Genomic DNA, 24347 nt, shown 5'->3' with positions numbered 1-24347 from the left:
TACAGGCAAATAAACCTATGAGATGTCGTATGAAAGAAGTACATGAAACTGCTATTGAAAATATGCATGAATTTCTTGTAGAGTTTTATTGAAATCATAATTATCCAACCCAGCTGTAAAGTTAAAACATCTTACTGACAGTGAGGTTTTACACAGGCACAGATATTGAAAAGATGCCTTGATATGCAATATTTCTTTTATGATTATTGATATGCAATTTTTCTTTTATGATTATTAAATAAACTATATCACCCCTAATGCATCATTTACCTACTTAGTGTTAAAAAACAGCAGAGAACAGATGTGCATCTAGTGAAAGATCCTGTTAACACATTAACCCCTGGCGACATGGCAAGAGGTAGTAGCCTACTGCCGAGCTATGTAGCGTCATGGTCATACATGACATACTAAAGTGGGTGGTATTATAGAAAGGTAGACAGATGTAGCTCTACAATGATACCAAACAATCTGGAATTTCTAGTTGCACTACAAAATACAGAGGGAAAAACCTCATTGTTTGGACCTGATTTTTTCTACCCAAAATTTGCCCACGGTCAGAATCCAATTTTGTGTCCGGATTTTAGACTTTTTGGTCTCAGATCTAAGGCAAACCAGTATAAACTGCAAACAAACAGATAAACCTTTGCAAAACGTAGGATAAGATGGGCATTTGGATTAAAGAGTGGTCTCGATACAAAAATAATGGGTCCGTTTAGAAGGAAAAAAAATCCAGCTTTTACCCTTTTCATTTGTACTAGACAAAATTTGAACCTTGGTCTGCAAATTATGGCACCCATTGCCTTGCCCGCAAGCACCCATACACCAAACAGGGCATGCATAGATGACCAGACAACTGAGACTGCTCAGGTGGCCCAGTGGTTAGAGCATCTGCCTTGGTTGCGGAAGGTTGCTGGTTCAAACCCCAGCCAAGTCATACCAAAGTCTGATAAAAATGGTACTAGCTGCTGCCTCACTTGGCACTCACCATTAAGAGGTTAGTGCTAGGACTGGTCAGCCTGGTGTCAGGATAATGTGACTGTGTGGGACATCATGATACATATCTGCTGCATGATGCCCCATTGCTAGATATCATTATGAACTGCCACACTGTAGAAATCATAGCGATATGACTGAAACTTGTTAAATCTACATTAAAAATCAAAATCACTCCTGAACCCCCACACCCAGACAACTGCAGTAGAGTGCCTGCCCAGAGACACACCACGGTAACCAACCCAAGCTGATCCAATGGTAGGATTCAAACCATCTCTTTCAGTCACTAGTCCAACAACCCAAATACTGAGCCACCGTAGCCTCTGCCACCATTGGTCACTTTTTATGACACAAGGTAGGGTGCATTAGGCCAACTCTATATCTGCCAGCCAACAAGGAGAAGCAAACATTACTCTAAGAAAGTAAAATTACAACAGAATAAGTCATGTTAGACATTCGTAATTAACCTTTAGAATGTTTTGGGCATGAAATGTTACATTTTTGAAGCATAAACTAATCCTGATCATTGATATTGAAAATGCAAATCAATGAGAATTGACAAAAGTTAGTAAAAATAAAAATATCAGATTTTTTAAGCAACTTATTTACATTTCAATCAAGTATTGATTGTCCTATCGTATAACGAAGATTTTGAATGTTCTCATCTGAAAATAGAAGCCATACTCGTCGATTTGTCTAATTTTGCTGTCGAACATAACCAATTAGGTTATACATGTCTTACTCCATGGACTAGAAAGAAGCAATACCCATCCCAAAAGAAAAACGCCACAAGAAACAGAAAGAAAATCGAATATCACTATAGTAGTAGTAACAGTAACAATACTAGTAGTATTTTGACACTAAAGGAAAGAGTAAGGGTCGTTGAATAATAGCATTAAGTAATTGTCTGATTCAGGCCAAAATTCACCTGATGCCATAGTTAGAGATTTATTTAAAATTAAACTTTGCTTGTTCTGATATTGAAGAGTGACTCAGATTTTGATGTTGTATTTTAACCTGTAGGAACATGAAAGCATTTAATAAAATTAACACAGAGATTGATCTCATATCCTATTCCGGAAAATACTAAACAAATAGTGATAAAGCCCAAATGTGGAGAATGGCAATGTTAACTTGTTTTTATTCCAATGATTTCTCAAATGAGTATAATAGGTGGAAACCAAATCATACTGCTGTTTAGCTGAAAATGTAACAATGTAGATAGTTTGAATTCTGATACTGTCTAATCAGCACCTACGTTTTCATCAACCAGAAAGGGCAAAATCAATTTTACTGGTCGACTTTAAGCTACATCCCTCAATAATGTCACTTTACAAAAGCCATAAAAGGTACTGTACTTGAACCATTTTATTTCAAAAACGGCAAATTCTTAAGTTTCTTTGAACAGGAACAAACTTCTAGCTATGGAATTTAACTGTACAATGCAATTTGATGAAGCATTTCTGTTTTACTAAACTAATGCCATTTTTTGTATGAAAAGTTTCTCAAATGGTCACAGTTTTCAATATCAGTCAGTGGTTACCGAATTAAATAAAACTGTTCAGGAAAAAGTTATATTTATGAAGTTATGAATTATTTAGGCCTGAATGACAACATCTAATCAAAAGGCATCAAAAACAATTCCGCAAAAGTAAATTGTATGTCATAAGAAAGAAAATCAGCACGTTTATTATCGATACCAATGAAATTCCATTTGTGAGTAGAGCAAACCTGTACTTTCAAACAGGATATTGTAATTCATGACAGTTTCATCTTTTTCCACTAAAACATTATAAATAAAAACAGTATCCATGACAACAATGTAGAAACAGTCTACATTTGACATGAAAACCACAAATACTTATGTTTTACCAAAAAATACTCTTATACTACTTTTTGCAAAAAGATCATCTGATGCTTAATTTTCTTTCAGTTTTGATAATATTTATATTTAGTTTTGGAAATAAACTATGTATCAGCAAGTAACCCTTACACATATTCTTCATGAGTTTAAAAGATTATTTTAAATAAAAAAATCTATTTTGTAGCTTATGCTTTGTTTGTTGCAATAACGTGCTAACTAAATTTATAATAAATGTGTCTCTATGGTATATTTTATTTTTTCTTTATTTTCCTTTTCTTTTCTTTTATGTGTGTATCCATATTGCATGTAAGAGAATTACTCCATCCAGCTGCAAGTTTCATCTTCATTTGAGAGGTCTGTCTGTTAGCATACTTGGATGGAAAAACTTGTTCTTCATTTATGGAGATTAAACTTAGTTTTCAGGTGATATGAAATGACAAATCAAGTTAAACTTGAAGAAAAAAACCCACAAATGAAGTTTTTAATTTATCAATTTTCATCATTAATCTCATGAAATGTACAAGTCGATTATCTCTATATGCAATTTCTTTCATTTTCAAGTCAGCCAATACTTAATGTTCATGTTTTATTTTCTCTATTTTCTTCTCTTTTTTTTTAACTGTTACTTGAATTAAGTATCTAACAACAATGACTTTGTTACATTACAGCAATGTCTTGCTGACCTGTCATATTACCCACATCAATGGCTTTGGAAGAGCATTTTCTAGTCTCTTGAAATAAAAATTCCAAACTGAATTAACAGGGATACAAGAAAACAAAACTTTAATTAAAAATGCAATGGAAGCATGAAATAGTGGTATTGGGCGAGGAACCAAACAACTTTCTGAAATCATAGTTACATGAGGAAAACAAAGGAAATTATCAGTTCTTATTATCTGGAACACATTTCGCTGTGAATGGAATCAAATTTACAATCAGAAATAATTGATACAAAAAAAAAAAAATTACAACCCCATCATAACATGGATTCTTAAAAATAGTATCCTTAATTATAATTCATGAAACAAGAATTTTAAATAAAAAATAGAGAACATTAATTTATCAGGTCATAGAAAATTTTGTTCTTATATTATCGCTCAAACAGCCTATGTTTATTCATTTGTATGTTTCTATTGTGATATGTAATTTTAAGTTACACAAACCATCCATAAAAATTGACTTCATTTTCTTCATTTTTTTTAGTCAAATGAAATAAAAAGGTTTGACAATTATTGTATTTTTATTTCTTTAAAATCTAATTTAACAATACTATCTTTCCATTACATAATTTCCTGACTGCACAATATTCAGTGTAAAGGTGAATTTTTCATGGCATTATATATTTGTGCCATTTTAATAATGGGATCAGAGATCTAGAAAATTTAAACTCGTGCCTATCTTTGGAATTTAAAATTAAATATTATCATAAAGACTAAATCATGAAATTTAAACATGCAAAGTTTCCGAAAATCAGAAAATCGATATTATTTGGCAACATAACTTATTTCCTTACATGTTAGCATTTACTAAACCTGAATCTTTTTAAAAAATGTCAGAAACATATAGACTCTCCAGCATTTATTTCTAATATGATGTTTTAATTCTTTGTTACATTGGAAATTTGTAGTAAATACGAGGAAAATTATACAATTCAAATGAGATAAATGCAATAACAACATGAAATTATCAACTCGTGAGTTTATGAATATTTATATATTATGAGGAAAAGGTTGGAGTCATCATGTAGCAACTTTGCTGATGGCGAGCATGAAGTACATCTGAAATATCGTAACAGATGTTTAGTTACATGAGCTTATTTATATACATGATCATGTACTTCTCAGTAAATGTATGGAATCACAAGCCTGTCAGTAAACAATAAATATACTACCTGGACAATGTACAATCATGTTGCAGTTGTCATTTAATTTTGTGACGGGTAATGATCTGAACGGGATTTTTTAAAAATTACCACAATATGCTGAGTGTACTAACTCCCTGAATCTGAATTGTTCATGCAAAGCCTAACAATGTTTATTTAAATTCTGCAGGACAAAGTAAATCTTCGTTGTCTGTGATGTCACACTCTCTAGAGTGACAGTGTTTTATATTTTAAAATATTGATGCTTCTTCTGAGCTCTAATTAATACTTTGGATTGTGTAAGTACGCCCCCATCGTCCATGATGTTCCATTGTCCCCCATCTGCATAACTGGTGTCCATAATTATGTTCGCCCTTTGTGTTAATAGTTCAGACTATTTGTGTAAATATATTGTTGTTGTTGTTGTTGTTGTGGGCTTTAACGCCATTTTTCAGCACACAATAGGCTATGCATGGCGGCCAGTATTAATGGTGGAGGAAGAACCCGGGAAAACCATGTGAAGAACCACCGACCCACAAGAAGCTACTGGCAAGCTTTCTCACATACCCACATTGGCCAAATCCTAGACTTGAACCCACGCAGACAGAGGTGAGATGGCAGTGATCCGTAACGGAGAGTGCTTGAGACCAATCGGCCACTCAGGGCCCCTGTAAATATGTTCTAACTATCTGCGTTATACCACCGTCACAAGTCTTCAAGTTTTGGTCAAACAGCGCATCCGGTTTTAATTTACTGCCAAAGCATTTGTGTAAATATGACCTGATTGCCCATAATGAACAGTTGTTTACAGTTTTGTTGTTTCTGTAAATTACTTTGGTGTCTTTCGTTCTACACGATTCTACAGAACATAATAATCAATAATCGTGTAGAATGCAACTTCATATTTATTAAATATGATATAAAATGAATACAATCCAAATAGAATATAATAATGAATACAATCCAAATAGAATATAATAATGAATACAATCCAAACATAATAAATATAGTAATCAATGCAATCCAAATGGAATAAACATAACACAATGTAATCAATGCAATCCAAATAAAATAAATATAATAACCAATGCAATCCAAATAAAATAAATATAATAATCAACGCAATCCAAATAAAATAAATATACTAATCAATGCAATCCAAATAGATTAAATATACTAATCAATGCAATCCAAATAAAATAAATATACTAATCAACACAATCCAAATAAAGTAAATATACTAATCAATGCAATCCAAATAAAATAAATGCACTAATCAATGCAATCCAAATAAAATAAATATAATAATCAATGCAACCCAAATAGAATAAATATACTAATCAATGCAATCCAAATAAAATAAATATACTAATCAATGCAATCCAAATAAAATAAATATACTAATCAATGCAATCCAAATAAAATAAATATACTAATCAACACAATCCAAATAAAGTAAATATACTAATCAATGCAATCCAAATAAAATAAATATAATAATCAATGCAATCCAAATAGAATAAATATACTAATCAATGCAATCCAAATAAAATAAATATACTAATCAATGCAATCCAAACAGAATAAAGGCAATTATAATTAACAAAATGGAATCAGCATGAGATACCATGAATATGATGGTTTCAAATATTCTAGAATAGGATGATATTGCAAATTTTTAATCTTACCTGAAATATCACAAAGACATTTTAATATACTAGCATTTTATACACTCCTTGTATGTAAAAGTATGGAATCATCAGGATGACACCTTGCTGTACGAATGAGCAAATAAACATTGATGTATTAACTAGGAAAGGAATAATCACAATGCCATTACCGTTTTTGTTCTGGAAAGGGTCTATGATTAAGTAACCAGCCACTATTACATCTGTTTGCACCAGCCATCTGGGTCAGAATTGTTTATACACAGTTTTGTCTTCATCTCCATCTTGCAATTCAATGCGAGTTTCAGTTGTCTATAACATAACACTGACTAAATGTGTAAACATGTCTTTGTTGTCAATGATGTACCATGTGCATGGTTTCCGTGATTTTGTCAATAATGTGGGTCCTTAGTTTGTATTGATAGTTCAGACTACATGTGTAAACATGTCCTCGTTGGTGAGGATGCACCAGTGTTCACAGTCTCCATGATTTTGTCAATAGTGTGTGTCCTTAGTTTGTTTTGATATACAGACTAGATGTGTAAATGCATTTTCGTTGTCCTTGACGAACCAATGTTCATGGTCTCTGTGATTTTGTCAATAGTGTTCACCCTTAGTTTGTATTGATAGTTCAGACTTGATGTAAAAACATGTATTTGTTGGTCATGTTGTACCAATCTCCAAGGTCTGCATGATGTTGTCAATAGTGTGCAAAATTAATTTGCACTGATTGTTTAGACTACACTAGATTTGTAAACATGTCCTAATTGGTCATGGTATGCTAATGTCCATGGTCTCCATGATTTTGTCAACAGTGTGCATCCCTTGTTTGTACTGATAGTTCAGACTAGATGTGTAAGTGTGTCTTCATTGTCCATGACACACCAATGTGCATGGTGTCCATGATTTTGTCAGTAGTCTGCATCCTTAATTTGTATTGATTGTTCAGACTAGACTAGATGTGTCATGATGTACCAATGTCCACGATATTCGTGATTTTGTTAATAGTGTGTATCTTTAGTTTGTATTGATATTTCCAGACTAGACGTGTAAACATGACCTCTTTTTTGGACATTATGTACCAATGTCCACAGTCTCTGTGATTTTGTCAAAAGCGTGTGTCCTTAGTCTGTGTAACTGTGTCTTTGTTTTCCATCACATACCAATGTACACAGTCTCTGTGATCTTGTCAAAAGTATGTGTCCTAAGTCTGTGTAACTGTGTCTTTGTTTTCCATCACGTACCAATGTACACAGTCTCTGTGATTTTGTCAAAAGTGTGTGTCCTTAGTCTGTGTAACTGTGTCTTTGTTTTCCATCACGTACCAATGTAAACAGTCTCTGTGATTTTGCCAAAAACATGTGTCCTTAGTCTGTGTAACTGTGTCTTTATTTTCCATCACGTACCAATGTCCACGGTCTCCATGATTTTGTCAATAGTGTGCATGCTTAGTTTGCATTTATATTTCAGGTTAGATGTGTAAACATGTCCTCATTGGGCATGATGTATCAATGTCAACAGTCTCTGATTTTGTCAATATTGTACATCCTTTGTATCGGTAGTTCAGATTAGAAGTGTAAATATGTCCTCATTGTCATTGCTGTACCAATGTCTATGGTCTCTGTGATTTTTTTGATAGTGTGCATCCTTAGTTTGTATTCATAGTTCAAACTAGAAGTGCAAATATGTCCTCGTTGTCCTTTATGTACCAATGTCCATGGTCTCCGTGATTTTGTCAATAGTGTGCGTCCTTAGTTTGTACTGGAGTTTAGACTAGATGTGTAAATATGTTCTCATTGTCCATGATTTACCAATGTCAACAATCACCATGTTTTTCTCAAAATTTATATTTATCCTTAATTTTGTATTGATAGTTTTTCTGTCTGTGTAAACGTGTCCTCATTGCCAATTATGTCTGCAGTTGCTTTTGTGTCAACAATTAAGTGTATCCTTTGCCTGTACTGATAGTTCATTATATATGTATGAAGATGACCTCTTCGACCATGATACACCATAGTTGACAGTCTTTATGATACGCGAAATTACTGTTGTCTTTCATTTAAAGAATAGTACAGTCCATTAGTGTAAACAAATAAATTAAACTGAGTACCAATAAATCGAGTCACAATACCAGTAAATCAAATTCAGTCATAACACCAACAAAGAAAATCAGTTTCATGGTTTACGTGGTATTCTAGACAGTCTTCCTTAATCACAATTAGATCAAGTTCACTGTTTTGTGGCTTCCTGCGAAGTAAAGGATCCTGCTTTCAATGTAATGTTTATAATGGTTTGACTGTACATTAAAATCAACAAGAATTTTACATCACCATTATCAGAAGCATTCTATTGCAACATACCACAAGTAGTTTCTTTAACACCTCTGGCCAACCATCCCTTGCTGCTATCTGAACACCAGTGATCCCTGGCAAAATAAAGTTAAACATTAAAAATAAACTAGACAAATGGTGAGCAATCTGCTAGGATACATATAGACTGTACATCTGCCTCTCCCACATCCCACCACTACCCTGATTATAGCCTCTGCCACATGCCACCCATACCCTGACTATAGCCTCTGCCACATCACACACATACCCTGATTATAGAGGAGTCTAAAGCGAAAATAATGCACAACTCCTCCAAAAATAGTGCAAGCCCAAGACCAGTCAAAGGGCATATCTTCTGATGATGACAATAATATGTACCAAGTTGTTTCAATGATGTATAAAAAATGCAACAAGATTTGTTCTTACATTGTGCACAGCAGTGTGATAATAAAGGCAATAACCGAATAAGAACTGAGAGCAAAGTGAGTCACCCATATTCAAGTCACCAAGATGATGACAATAGCATGTTGAAAGTTTCATGAAAATAGCTGAAAAAAGAGAGCAGTTGCATTCCTAAGATTCAATCATACACTACAACCATCATCAAGATACAAATGGCAGTAACTCTCACCAGAATATCAGAACAGTGCATTTCATTGATGACCATAACATGTATAAAAAAAATTCAGTCATCCATCAAACACACAATCACAAGATTCTACACTGTACTAATATGCAACAAAGAATGGCCAATAACTCAGTCAAAATTACAGAAGTGATTGTCATTATGTTCATATTCAGATAATGACTATAACATTTACCAAGTTTCATTGTGATCCAATGAAAACAGGTCAGCTGCATTCACAAGATTTTACCATACACAGCATTGAAATTAGATTTAAAAAAGAGCAATGACTAATAAATAAGTCATTATATAATATTAATATGCATATCTCCATGTAATGGTCATGATATTTACCAATTTTCATAGCAATGTAACAACAAGAGGCTAAATTGGGACTGATGTCATTCACCTTATTAAACTTTGGATTGTTTATGGGACAACGGTTAGCCTGTACCAGGAGCCTTGATCGACACAATGTTTCTTTAGTGAATTTGGCTAGCCCCGTTTCCTTATAGGTTAACTTATCTACGCTGATCAAATATTCCATGTCTTGCCCTAGTGACATCTACTGGATTTAATGAGTTGCCTCCTTTAGTACATAATGTCAACTAACCAACAGCATGTAACAGCGGTGCATTGTACATTGGCCGAAAATGGTGGAGGCAATTGACCTCAAACAGATACATTTTAAATTTAACATCAAAAGTCTGACTACCTACCAGAGAGGGGCCATTACAGGTGTATTTTGAGGGAGAGGATGTATTTGTGCAAACAAAGATAGGCCAGTTGTATGCTTTCCATTGTGTTGATCATGTAGGAACCGTGTTCAAATTTGACCAACTTGATTTTGATTGCTTGCAGAGGTTTGCCCTGCATCTAATGAAAGTCACAGATCTGAAACAATGAGATATCTGACTCAATTGCCAAGATGTAAATAGGTTACAATATCAGAACCTTAGATAGCGAAGATGGCTAAAAATCAGCGATGAGCTTTAGTACTGGACTGTATCTATTGTGTATATACTTATTATTTAATAGGCTAGTTTCATAACACTTGAAAATAAAGACTCAAAAGATCATGAAATTCCAAAAGAATACACTCATTGCAGGGAGATGAATACAATTCCAAAATGATACACTCATTGCAGGGAGATTAATACAATTCCAAAATGATGCATTCATTGCATGAAGATTTATAAAATTCCAAAATGCGGCGCTCATTGCAAGGAGATTATTAAAATTCCAAAACTGATGTGCTCTCTATTTTAAATAAATTTCAGATAACAAACTGAAATGCTTTAAAAAGATTTGTCGATGGTGTATCAAAATCAGCATGAAGAATAACTCTAGCTGTTCTTTTTTTAAATTTCAGTAATCTTTTCCATTTCAGCAGAGAACTCGGTTTCAAAAGGTTTTACTAGTCAGTAAAGCCTAACATAGATTGGTTTCCTGAATATCTTAAATGTAACTTTAAATTTGTTGAAAACATACATATGTATGAACTTGTTGAAACATCTCAAACAAGAAGTTATATTTACCTAAACCAAATTCAAAGTATTATAAAAAAGAGTTTTTTTCTTCTGGAGCCCAACTACAGAATTCCATACAACCTTACATAAATTCAGCTGACTCATGCAAAGCTTTCAAAAAGCTTCTTAGTCAATTTGTTATGTATCTTTAATTTGTCACACTTGTCGAAAGTTCATTTTCTACTTTACCTAAAAAGAATTATTTTTTTAAATTCTGTAAACAACTTATACATAGTTAAATAGTTTCCATATGAGTATGCTTTAACTATTAGGATTACTGTTTTTGTCTGAGTTAAGGATAGGTTATTTACAACATTTTATATTCTAATTATAACTATCTTATAAACATTATGAACCTTCCAGAATGAAATTTTCCATTATGTAACTGTTTTTTTAAAAGAAACTGCTAATTATGACCTGAGTTCAGGTAGAGTGCTATATAATCTTGTTACTGGAAACATTTATTTCATGCTTTGAGATCTCATCAAAATTAATTGTATTATTGTTCTGCCCAGTAGTTCATTTGGGCTGGAATTTTAGTTATTCAAGTTACTTATTCACTTGAAATACAAAGTACTCCTCAAAAATAACACTCTTAGAAAGACTGTTGGCACATCACCACTACATGGGCCACCACATGCACATCAACACTTCCAGCATTGGATTTAATTTGGATTTCCACTAAAGTTTATTCAGAACTTTAATCATTAGTTCTTGTGTTTGTAATTCCAGGATTATTTGGGATTTAATTCACAATATCATAAGTTCCCTTTTTATATTTTCATTCTGTATTCTAAGGAGATATATTATTTCTTAAATTTTACAAAGCTTGCTGCTTTTCACTCTTTTTTATTACTTATTTTAAGACCTGAAAGTTTTAACAGAAAATTAATTGGACACTTGTCCTTGGGATGTGAATTTCTCTCAAATTTTCCATAAAACTTTATTTTTGAAATTTAAATTCACTTTGTTTCGGATTTTTCTATGTCCCAGGTATTATTTCACACTTTAGAAATCTTTAGTGAAACCAGCAAACTTTTACAATGTCATCTAAAGTGAAGAACATTATTTCAAATCCTACTCAGGAATGGTTAGCCTCATTGAAAAAGGATCAATTCGTCCAGCTTGCCAGATATGATCTTTTTCACGCAAGGGCTTCTTTAATGAAGCATGATATAAAAAAAACTTTTGGTCCAATATTTGGTGGAAAAGAATGTTTTGGATTAAAGTGCTTTGGATTTGATTATTGAGTCTCCGTCTGGCTCTAACTTGAAAATTATGGAATTAAAATTAAAATACAAGAATGAAACACAGTTACGAAAGATTCAGCTTCTAGCAAGACATATGCAATTAGAGAAAGAGATAGACAAATACAACTGAAGGTGCAGAAAGAGGAAAGAAAGAGGGAAAAAGAAGATAGGCTAATGCAATAAAGATGCAATGTGAAAAAGAAGAGAGAGAAATATAGAAAGAAAGAGAAAAGGAAGAAAGGGATTTTCAATTTAGATTAAAAGAATTAGAGTTGGAAATTTAAAAGTACATCCCCACTTTACACACAAATTAGATTTTGATGTTACGTAGAATATTTGATCAGAACCCCTTTTTAAGGAAAAAGTACATAAATATTTTCCTCATTTTTAAAATATTGCTGAGAAATCTGAAATGGCCATGAAAGCATTAGACTCTATTATAAAATGCACTTCTTGGCTAAGCTTGTGACATGTACACTTTCCTGTCAGTACAGGAAAATGCTGATTATGATCTGGTTCATGAATGCATCTCGAAGAGTTCTGAGTTAGCACCTGAGGCTTATGAACAAACATTTAGGAACTAAATAAGAAAAACTGGACAGACCAATATCGAATTTGCAGGAGGAAAAATGAAATTATTTGATAGGTGTTGCTTAACCAAGAAAGTTGGTCAAGATTATAAAAATCTCATATAACTCATACTGAAGATTTCAAGATCTACGCTGATGAACATAAGGTTAAAACTTTAGAAAATGCTGCTATTACAGCTGACTAGTATTCTTTAGCTCTTAAAGTCTCTTTGGTTAATAGGTCTTCTGCTCATCAGTCTTCTGGTAAAAAACTATTTCAGTCTGATACGAGAACTTTCACATCTCAAACTGGAACAACTCTTAGGAATCAAGTTTCTGATAAGATTGATGAGAAATCCTTATCTCTTACTACAAGCACTTACTACAAGAAGGGCAAGTTATTTCTGATTGCTACAAATTGAAAAAAATAAGCAACATTCCAAATGTTTTTATTTCTAAGAGGTCAAGTCACAGTCATTTATTATCAAACAAACCCCAGTCTGATTTTATTATGTAGAACCATGAACCAATCATGTCAAATGGTTCTAACGGTTCTATATCACTCATTAGTGATTCTGCCAATCCTATCCCTATTACCATTTTAAGGGACACAGAAGCTTCTCAGAGTCTTTTATTATCAGGTACTTTGCCTAATGATAGTGTTCTTATTCTGGGAGTAAAGTGTGGCATTTTTAATGTTCCTCTCCACTCTGTAAATTTATCATTAGACTCTGTCTCAGGATCTGTGACAGTTGGAACATTGTCACTTTACCCATTGAGGGTATTCATTTATTACTAGGCAATGACCTAGCTGGAGATAGTGTTATGGTTAATCCATTTGTAACGGACAAACATTGTTTGGATCAGAAAGTTGATCTAATTGAAGAAGAAATGCCAATTTAAACCCAGCTTGTGCTGTTACTGGAGTTATGACAAAGAAATCTCTTGAGAATGATGTTGATCAGGAAATTATTCCTTTCACTGACAAATATATTGGTCAGGCTTCTGTGAAGGACACTTTTGCACCCCAATTGGATCAATCAAAAGGTACTGATGAAAGTGTTCCTCTTTTTACTAATCATTCTCTTTATTCTGATCAGGGTGACCAAACAACAATCACTAGTCATCAAACAGGAAAAAGATCTTGAGATACTCCTGCTTGTTTCAGAGGGCAATTAGTGAAACTAAAGCAGAGAAACAGTTACTTCTCTGGTACCTGTTTGTCATTTTGTTAAAAATGAGGTCCTTCTGAGAAAATGGAGACCACCTGAGGTACCTGCTGCTGACGAGTGGTCAGTGAACAATCAAACTATAGTTCCAAAGTTGTATAGACAGAAATTTTTTAGTTTAGCACATGAAACTCCTTTTGCTGGTCATTTAGAAATCAATAAGACTAATCACAAGAACTTGAATCATTTCTATTGGCCAAAATTTAAAAGTGATGTTTGCAAATACTGCAGATCTTTTGTCAAATGGCAGGAAAATCCAATTAGAAGATACCATAAGCTCATCTGCAACTTATTCCTGTATTTGACAAACTGTTTAGCAAAATAATGGTAAACTGTGTTGGTCCATTATCTAAGACCAACTAAGGCAACCAATATTTGCTGACTATAATGTGCAAGTCCACAAGATTTGCAGTGGCAATTCCTTGAAGTTATTAAAACTAAAACCATAGTAAAAGTTAGGATAAAGTATTAACACTTTTGGGCTGTACCAAATCTATCCAGTCTGATCAAGGGTCAAATTTTATGTCTGGAATTTTCCATCAAATTATGCATCAATTAGGCATAAAGAAGTTTATATCATCTGCATGAAACCATAAAAGTCAAGGGGCCTTACAAAGATTTCATCAACTTTGAAGAATCTGATTCAGTCATATTGCTTTAATACAGGAGAAGATTGGGACGAGGACATTCATTTATTTTGTTTGCTGTTGGGGAATCAGTTCAAGAATCATTAGGTTTTATTCCTGTTGAACTAGTTTTGGACATACTATCCATGCACCATTTGAGTTATTAAAAGAAAAACTTCTTTCAACTGTAGATTCAGAAATTACTCTTCTTGCCTGTGTCTCTAAGTTCGAGTACAAGTTGTCCAAGGCCTGTGAAGTAGCAAGAACTAATCTTCACTCTACTCAGTCCAAAAATGAAATTAAGGTATGACAAAACTACTAAGGAAAGGAATTAACCTGGTGATAGGATTCTGGTTTTCTTGTCCATACCTCAAAGTTCTTCTACAGGCTAAGTAGTATGGTTTTGATACAGTTGAAACGCAGGTAACTGACATAATTACATCATTAACACTCCCAAGAGGTAAAAACAGAAACAAAGTTGTTATATAAATATATTAAAGGAGTATGTTGATAGATATAGCCCTGTTAATCATCCAGTCAATTAAGTTGTACCAGTCCCAAACAATGAGAGTTTAAATGATGGCACATGATTGGACTAAAGTTTTTTATTTTTTAAACCAATCTTTGAAATTCAGAAATATTAAGTAATCTGGACCAGAAACAGTCGCATCTGCAGCCACAAGAAACTAAAATATCTATTACGTGAATATGATCTCTTGTTTCCATATATAATAACACAACCAAATAAAATCTACCATGATGCTGAAAATGAAGATTCCACACCTGTAAAAGAGCATCTTTACAGGATGAATACTCTCAAACAGTAATGTTTGAAAATGAAATTCAGTATTTGCTGGAGAATGATTTTATTGAACCAAATAAAAATAACTGCAGTTCACTATGTATTCTTGTGCTGAAACCAGATAATTTCCGTATGCATATTGACTATAGAAAAGTGAATAGTCTCACCAAAACAGATTCATTTCCAATATCAAGAACTGAGGCTACATTGACAAAGTTGAAAATGCAAAATATGTAACCTTTTGAAAGGATTCTGGCAAATTTCACTCACAGAAAGAGCTAAGGAAATTTTGGCATCGGTAACTCCAGATGGACTTTATCAATATAAAGTGATGCCATTTGGTAAAAAAGGTTTGCCTTCATCTTTCAAGTGTCTAATGAGCATAATAACATTTGGTATAGATTATTGTGACTCTTACATTAATAATGTCTTCATCAAGAATGATATCTGGAAAGATCACTCGGAAACCCCTTCGGAAATTCCCTGATCGACTCAGTGATGCAAATTTGACAGTTTAGGTAAAAGTGAGTTTTGCCATGCTTGTGTTACATTTTTAGGACATCTTGTGGGACAAGGACATGCTAAACCTATAGAAGTTAAGGTCAAGGCTATCTCTGAGTTCCTATGCCTATCAGTAAAAAGCATCTGAAGCTATTTTGGGGTATAGCTGGAAATTTTGCTCCAATTTTTCCATAACTGCTGAATCCCTGCGCAATTTATTGAGCAAGAAAATAAAGTTTTATTCCTGACAAATGTCAGGAAGCTTCAGATAAATTAAATGCCATATTGTGGATTATCAAGTGTTCTATTTTTCTTTAAAAAATTAAACAAACACCAAAGAAATTATTCCACAATTGAGAAGGAATGTTTGGCTTTGATATATGCTCTGCAACACTATAAAGTTTATATTAGCTCAGCTCCTTCTCTGACTACTGCTTTCACTGATTACAACCCCCTTATTTTCATTAATAAAATGAAAAACCAAAACCATAGATTGCTACAATAAACACTAAAACAATAAAATGGTACTATGAACAATCTGGGTACAGCTTTTGAGCCTTGGATACTGCATATCTTTGGGAGCATCTAACCACTGACGTTATTAAATCAAATTATTTTGAACACCTATGGCAAGGAGGGTTCAAATACTAAATAACATAAAATCTGAAGGAAGTACATAACTACAATGAATGAATGTATTTCTACTATTATCAATGGACTGCTATAAATAATCTTAAAATTATTTTTTCAAAATTTTCTTTTCCACATAAGTTACTTGAAAATTTAAACTAATTTTAAAAATTACTTGAGAAATTATTGTAATTTTCTTGTAAAAGTATTTTCTAATTCTTATGTATATTTAATCAGTATTGTGCATGTTGTGTCCATGGATGATGGTAGGTGTTTGGACTTATCTAACTATTGCTATTTTTTAAAATATCTTTACTTGGATAAATTCAGTTAAGGCCATGTTTTTTTTCATTGGAAATTCTATGGTCTATCTGATTTTTGTCGGGATGTTTGCTAAAATTCAAATAAACAAATAAACAAACATGACATTGCTTACAAATTTGATGCCGATTTCAACTGGAAGTGACCATAAGTCCAGGGCATTTTTCAGGTAATAGTCTGTATAAAAAAAGACCTGGTAAACAATTATTCATTCCTATCTTAATATCAGTCTTTGTGGAATCACTTTTTGGTTTTGCTCTTATATCATCTGAGAGAAATTATTTAAATTATTCATTAGAATTACAAAGAACTCATTGACATTTTGAACTCAAACATTACTCTAGGATTATTGTGAATTCATTCAAAGATAGTATGGATTACATCACTGTGACACAGCAAAACTATTTGTACACTTCAAGAAATAGTACATCATACCAGACTGAAATTCATTTGGGATTTAATTCACAATACTATAAGTTCATCTTAAATTTTCACTTTATAACTTAGAGAATTAAACTATCTGTTGAATTTTACAAAACTTGTTGGCTTTGCTTTATCTATTACTAAGTTGAAGACCATAGTCATATCATACTAGTGTTTCAAATATACCATCAGTTTCACATTATAACAGGGGAGATAAATACAATATGAGATAACCATTTATCTAAATTTGTGTTGTCTTCCTTGACATAAAACTGACATGAATGGCTAGTGGCTTATATTTTTGTTACTAATTTTAACAAGACCATCGTGTTTATTACTAATATAAACTATATTTGGTAAAAGAAAAAGGATTGGTGTCAAAGAAATTCCTCTAAGCCAAAACTATATCCGTGTCTGCTAACACTGGTGGCAACAAAAAAAACAGAGCTCAGAAGACCTCAGATATATATGACAAAATATTCTAATGAACACAAACTGGAAGACAAAGCAAGCTATTCACAAGATGCATTAAAAATCTTATACAATGTGGCACCTCACTATCTCAAAATTCCTGCACTGCTCAAAATACTTTTTGAAGTCCAAGCAAACACTGTATGTTCTACAAAATTTCTATAAACAGCTTAAATTTGTTGACCTGGGAGATTTTTTCATTTTCACCCGAAATGAGGTAGGAACGGCATTTCTGGAGTTACTTCCGAATGCATCCAAACCCATGTTTCTGAGCAATTTTCATTTAGCTGAATTCTCAGGTGTAAAAGAGATGTTTCTGAGTGGCTAATTAGGCCATGCATATGCAGTAGGCTAAAAATTGGAATTGTTTTTTAAATTTTGCATATTCGACCCATGTTTTTCATGTCCTGACCACTTCAAATCACAAACTTATCTTGCCTTTTGCAGAGGTTCATGTGTCTGTGTGCAAGTGGGACTAGTCTGCTTCAGATCTCAGGCCAAAAAATCTAAAATACAGACACAACAATGGTTCCTAAATTGGTAATTTTCAACAACAAAAACTGACTCTAAAAATTGTTTTCTCCACTGTATTTTTATTATGATTCTAGGTCTAAAACTAAGTCACAGAAAAGAGTGAGAACCAACAAGTTTTGTAAAATTGAACAAATAATTTATTTCCCTACACAAAAAAGTGAAAATTTAAAAAGAACTTAAAAGTAATGCAGATTAAAAGAACAGATCATAACCACCGTGTGAGGGTGTTACATTTTCGGTTCATTGATCATGCTTTGAAATGAAATCCTGGTGGTTAATTGTTTGTGATGAGTGCCTTTTATTTCCAAACACACCTGTCAAGTCATACATGTATTATTACCAATTAATGCCTTACTCACCATAAGATGGGGACATACAGCATTTATACTTGGCCAGCTAACAAACTATCTGAGACTAGGTTAGGGGCCTGAACGTTGGCTAATCCCGGATATGTAAAAATATTATGATCAAAATGTAGCTGATAAGGTAGAATAGCAATATTTATTCTCTATTTGTCAAAACTGGCTTCAATTAGTAATGGAACACTAACAAACCGCATCTCAATTTTTCAGACTTGCCCATGAGCAAGTTACTTGGAAACTTGTGCTTGTTCAAACCGATTCTAAGTTTGTCCCAGGAGTCAGGCAAGTAGATTTGTAAATCCCTGCCAATGTCCTTGATTCAGACTTTTCTTGTTAATGATCCTAATATTTAACCCACACTCATAGGGATTAATTAACTATGTATTATTTGTTTACCAAAAATAATAGTCACTGGTCAGGGACACAATTAACTTGATTCTGGACAAGGTTCAAAATACAATTATACATAACATATTCATGGCGAAAAAAAAACTAACAAACAATATAAATTAAATATACATAAATTTTATTTTACCATGAACAGAAAGTCTATATTATCTGGTATCAATGCAGAGCTACATTTTTCTCATTTTCTGTAATACCACACACTTTGGTGTGTCGTAAATGATTTTGACATTATAGAGCTCAAAGTTTGAGAACAACCTCATGACATCATGTCAACATGGAACAATGGGTTAGCGTTAGATATTTACTCAATCTCTATCTGTGGTCTCTAACTTGGTCAATCAGCTCTATCACTGTTCTATACCCAATTCATCCAAACACTAATATCTGCAACTAATGGATAATATAAGCTATACAATTTACTGATAATAATAACTTCTCATTCCTTATTTGTAAATCAATAAAAGATATTACTCTATGACTATGAAAAACCTGCAGACAATCAATATACACAAGATCTATTGTAGAATTGACAATTCAAGAAAGATAGTGAAGACAGTGGGGATTAAAAATATTATCTTTGATATTTGCTGATTCAGCTGATTTTTCTCTAGAGACAGCCATCCAAAGTTTTTTATATTACATATTATAACATTCTATATATTCATTTTTTGGCATCAACTTAATTGACAATGTCTACACCTAATATCAACATGCAGTGCAAATATATCTTAGATTCCTAAATTCACCAGTGGAAATCATAACAAAGACTCTTTTATAAAGGGTATACACTCAGAGAGACTTTACTGTATTTAAAACTCCCAGACAGGTAGTCGGCATGTTGCCCTGACAGGCTACTAAAAACTTGACCTGATTGGCAGCAAGCACATTGAACCCAACCAGTGGTCTGGGAACAACACTGCTCCCAACTCCAGACTGACTGGCCATATATTTTAGTTTATATTAAAAGAAAGGCGACTGTGCACTAATGAACCTCTTTAAACTGGGCACTTCTGTAAGAAAAAAAGTCAAAAATTGTGACAATGTCCAGTTTAGGGAGGTTTTACTCTTATTTTAGATACTCTTCTATGTTTAAAACCAACAAAGATGTCACCATTCCTTTCTACATGATAACTTCAGTCATTCAAGTGTTCAAAAACCATGTACTCACCCTGTATGGACAGTGTGTTGACCTCAGCACCATATGACAGGAGTAAGTCTACTACTGGAAGCTGTCCCTGGCTGCAAGCAACATGGAAGCTGTATGGAATATAGGACAACAAGTAAGTATATATGTACATGCAGTATTAAAACAAAGATATGTTCTTTTGCTATAGCACAAAACATATAAATCTATTTTCAGAAGCAACATTTTTATTTCAATGAGACAACAAATTTTATTTTACAAATATTATTGCCTGTATAGTCAAACAATAAAAGTATTGCCAATGGCCAAATCATTAAAATTTAATGTTTCCATAATTTTAAGCTATCCCAAACAAATATCTTTTTATAAATGATACCATTATAGGCATGTTTTCTGAATGTTTCTTTCTCTAATCATCCTAACAGAATTTATCAAATATTTTGCTCTATTTCTGATCTTTTTAAAAGTCATTCTTTACTAGTCTTACACGCTTAGCTTCATGATCTAGTTCATCATGTCATTGGTCTGATACACGCTTTGCTTCATGACCTAGATCATGTCATTGGTCTGATACACGCTTTGCTTCATGATCTAGTTCATCACGTCATTGGTCTGATAAATGCTTTAATTCACGATCTAGTTCATCATGTCATTGACCTGATACACGCTTAGCTTCATGATCTAGTTCATCATGTCATTGGCTCGATACATGGTTTGCTTTTATGATCTAGTTCATCACATCATTGGTCTGACAAATGCTTTAATTCACAATCTAGTTCATCATGTCATTGGTCTGATCTAGTTCATCATGTCATTGACATAATACATGCTTAGTTTCATGATCTAGTTCATCATTTCATTGGCATGATACATGCTTTGCTTCATGATCTAATTTATCATGTCACAACTTCAGCATCATCAACTAGTTCATCATTGTCACTGGCTTAACACACCATCTGCATCATAATATAGTTCATGTGTCAATGACCTGATACACGTTTTGCATCACTTTAGTCCACCATGTCAATAGCCTGATGCTCCTTTTGCATTATTATCTAGTTCATCTCGTACTAACCCAAAATACATTTTGTATCATCGTCTAGATCATCATGTCAATTTTTCTGTATCTCTTTCGACTATAGTTTACTCACATGATCTAGATCATGTCATCAGCCAAACATACCTTTCTGCTTTAATCACATGATCGAGTTCATGTCTTTAGCCTGATACTAGTCCTTTCTGCTTTACTCGGTTCACATGAACAATTTCAAGTCATCAGCCCAACACTAGACCTTTCTGCCTGAGGTAGCTCAGATGATCTAGCTGTTCATGTCATTAACCTGATACACCTTTCTAATTATGCCAGCTTATTTTAAATACTAGAACTATGTTTTAACTCACAATAAAGATACTACAATTCTATCATTTACAGATAAACATTTACTATATGATGTCTTTTACTTCCAAAACTGAACAGTTCAAAATACTACACTGTCGTCCAACCATTAAGAGAAAAAAAAATTATACGTGTCATACTGGTCACTTATATTCATTACTTATAAAGGGCTTACAAATGACATTTATGAAGAATTATGATTTTATATGCAAATTAGGCATTTCATATGTAAATTAGGTATTTCACTTATAAACGAAGCATACTTCACTTTATAACTGGAAAGCTTGCCAGTAGCTTCTCGTGGGTCAGTGGTTCTTTCCGGGGTTTTCCCGGGTTCTTCCTCCACCATTAATACTGGCCGCCATGTATAGCCTATCATGTGCTGAAAAGTGGCGTTAAACCCCACAACAACAACAACAACTTTATAACTGAAATGTGAGCTAACAGGTCACTTTTAAGTTACATATAGGTGAATTAGGTATTTCACTTTTAAGTGAACTATACTTCACTTAAAAGTGAAATTTAAGTCATTCACTTACTACACTTAGTAGTAAAATCATGGTTTGAGATTTCAGTTACTGATATAGGTCATGACCTTCTAATGCAAGAGGATAATGGGGGGGTGAGGGGTAGAAGACTATAATCTATATCAGTAACTAACAAAAACTGCTATTTCACAACTACTACTAACATAATTAAATGAGATTATGTTTTGACAAATACAACTTTTTTTCTGTTATTTACGTACTTTGTTGTTTTAAAAGGAATTTACTTGACTTTTACTGCATGTAAATATGCTACCCTCTTGTTTGTTATCTGTGTTCAGAGTTATCTGTGGTTTTCTATTTCTTTAAGACAGTCCTGAATTTGGCCATGTTAATTATTTTACCCATGAGAGCCAATTAGTACAGGTTAAATATAATATCAACACTGATTTGTGCTGCCGCAAGAAGTTCCAAATAAACACATATTCATCAATGTAATTCTATCAAAGTTATTTTGCTAGCACTAACAGAGACACCAGTTTCTATCGCTATAGCCCTGACAATAATTCCCACTGGTGCAACTATGATGATTGTCGTGGTCATGCTTCCACCACAACCAGATCAATAGTTGCTGTTGGGCAAGTGCACAAACTGCATCTATGACAATGTGGTTCTCTTAGAGTTTTCATCCTGCAGTTGTTGTTCCACTTCAATTACTTTTCCACTCTGATAACATTGAGGGTCTATCATAGTTCTTTTAACAATGTGATCACATAGTACATTAGCTCGACAGGCCAACTCTGATCAGGTACAACAAGCACATGCACTTCCAACCAATTACCCTACAACTGTCATACAATCATATAAAATATCTACTTGAGGAATATGAGGAATATTTAAATTGTACGCTCTGGTGGCCAAGCACAAGGTTTATATAAAACCATACTAAACATTCTCATCTTTATGATACCACTGAATAATGCCTGAAATGATTGTTCTTGTCTTTGCCCAAGAACCAGGTGAGTCCTTATTGAATAACAGTCAAGATCTTTTTTGTCTCAGTTGAGTCTATGTTTGGTGTAACATATTCACTGGTAAATAAAACTGGGGTAGATTCTACAGTGAATTCCACTTGTAGAAACAATCCCAGAGGGCTTTCATGCATGGTGGTGCAGTCAACAGTCAGGCTTTTTCAAGCACTAATGGCTCCAACTGTCAAATCTTTATTTGACCCGTAACACTGCTCTGGTGACCTAGTGGTTAGAGTGTCTGCCCATGGTTGATACACCTTTGGCATGACAAAATTCAAGGACTTTTCAAGGAATTTTTCCAATTTTTTCAAGGACCCCGATGCACAGTGCACTTTAGGTATATTTATTAATGACCAATTAAAGGATTAGTGAGAATGTTATATTTTCCAGACAAGGGGCTTCCTAATATTTGTGCAATAGGCTTGAGACTTTATAATAGAGAATAAAAAAAAAAATCTTAGGAGAATAACAATGCTTTATTTCTAAGACAAACAAATTAACTCAGATCTTTATATGAAGAACAAAAAATAAAATCCTATAGATTACATAGTAAATAAGGTACACTAGGTTCAACAGTTCTCTAAATTCTTCACTCCAACTACACTACAAGTACAATTACTGAGGATCAGAGCCTGCTAGTATCTCTTGTTCTTTTATCTTGGCATCTGTCCATCTATGAGAGATGATGGTGTAGCTTCAGAGTAAGTTGTTGTTTTGCCTTCTTCCTGGCTCTCTTTTGAGCATGTTTTATGTTCCTGTCTTCCTCAGCTTTTGTAATGCCCTGTTTGACAGCTAGGCACCAGGTGGAGTGGTTGTTAGCACAGCTCTTCCAGTCATTGATACTGATGTTGGCCGTCTTCATGTCCTTCTTGTAGACATCTTTGTAATGCAGACGTGGCCATCCAGTCATTTGTGTGCCTTCTGCTAGCTCACCGTATAGCAGGTCCTTGGGAATGCAGCCTGGGTCCATTCTCTTGACGTGGCCAAGCCAGCGATGGCACCTCTCGCTGAGAATGGAGAACATGCTGTTCATGTTGGCGTGTTCCAGAACCTCTGTGTTGGTTACTTTGTCCTGCCACTGGATGTATAGAATGCACCGCAGGCATCTCAGGTGGAAGCTGTTTGAGTTTCCTCTTGTGTCTCGCATAGTTGGTCCATGTCTCGCTGCTGTAGAGGAGTGTGCTGAGCAAGCAGGCCTGGTAGATGTGCAGTTTGGTCAGTTCAGTAAGGTTGGGTTTGTTCCAGATCCTCTGGTTCAGTCTGGCCATCACTGATGCTGCCTTGGCGATCCTGCCG

General features: G+C 33.7%; 1 protein-coding gene across 8 annotated transcripts in view; it reads right to left on the bottom strand.

The window, feature by feature from the left end:
* LOC149801616 (uncharacterized) overlaps window positions 1–24347 on the bottom strand; it is a 234537-nt gene that overhangs the window by 153093 nt on the left and 57097 nt on the right. For all 8 annotated transcript variants that reach the window (XM_089955875.1, XM_089955878.1, XM_089955881.1 and 5 more), the window contains exons 4-5: window positions 20164–20252; window positions 8746–8810 (exon numbers count right to left, since the gene is read on the bottom strand). In XM_089955875.1, the coding sequence (XP_089812001.1) occupies window positions 8746–8810; window positions 20164–20252 (154 nt within the window). The remainder of the gene's footprint in view (window positions 1–8745; window positions 8811–20163; window positions 20253–24347) is intronic.

Source organism: Sinohyriopsis cumingii, chromosome 4 (assembly GCF_028554795.1).
Source record: "Sinohyriopsis cumingii isolate HCF-2022 chromosome 4, ASM2855479v2, whole genome shotgun sequence".
Taxonomy (NCBI): Eukaryota; Metazoa; Mollusca; class Bivalvia; order Unionida; family Unionidae; genus Sinohyriopsis; species Sinohyriopsis cumingii.
The sequence above is the reverse complement of the archived record's forward strand: the minus strand, read 5'-3'. Positions and strand labels throughout refer to the sequence as shown.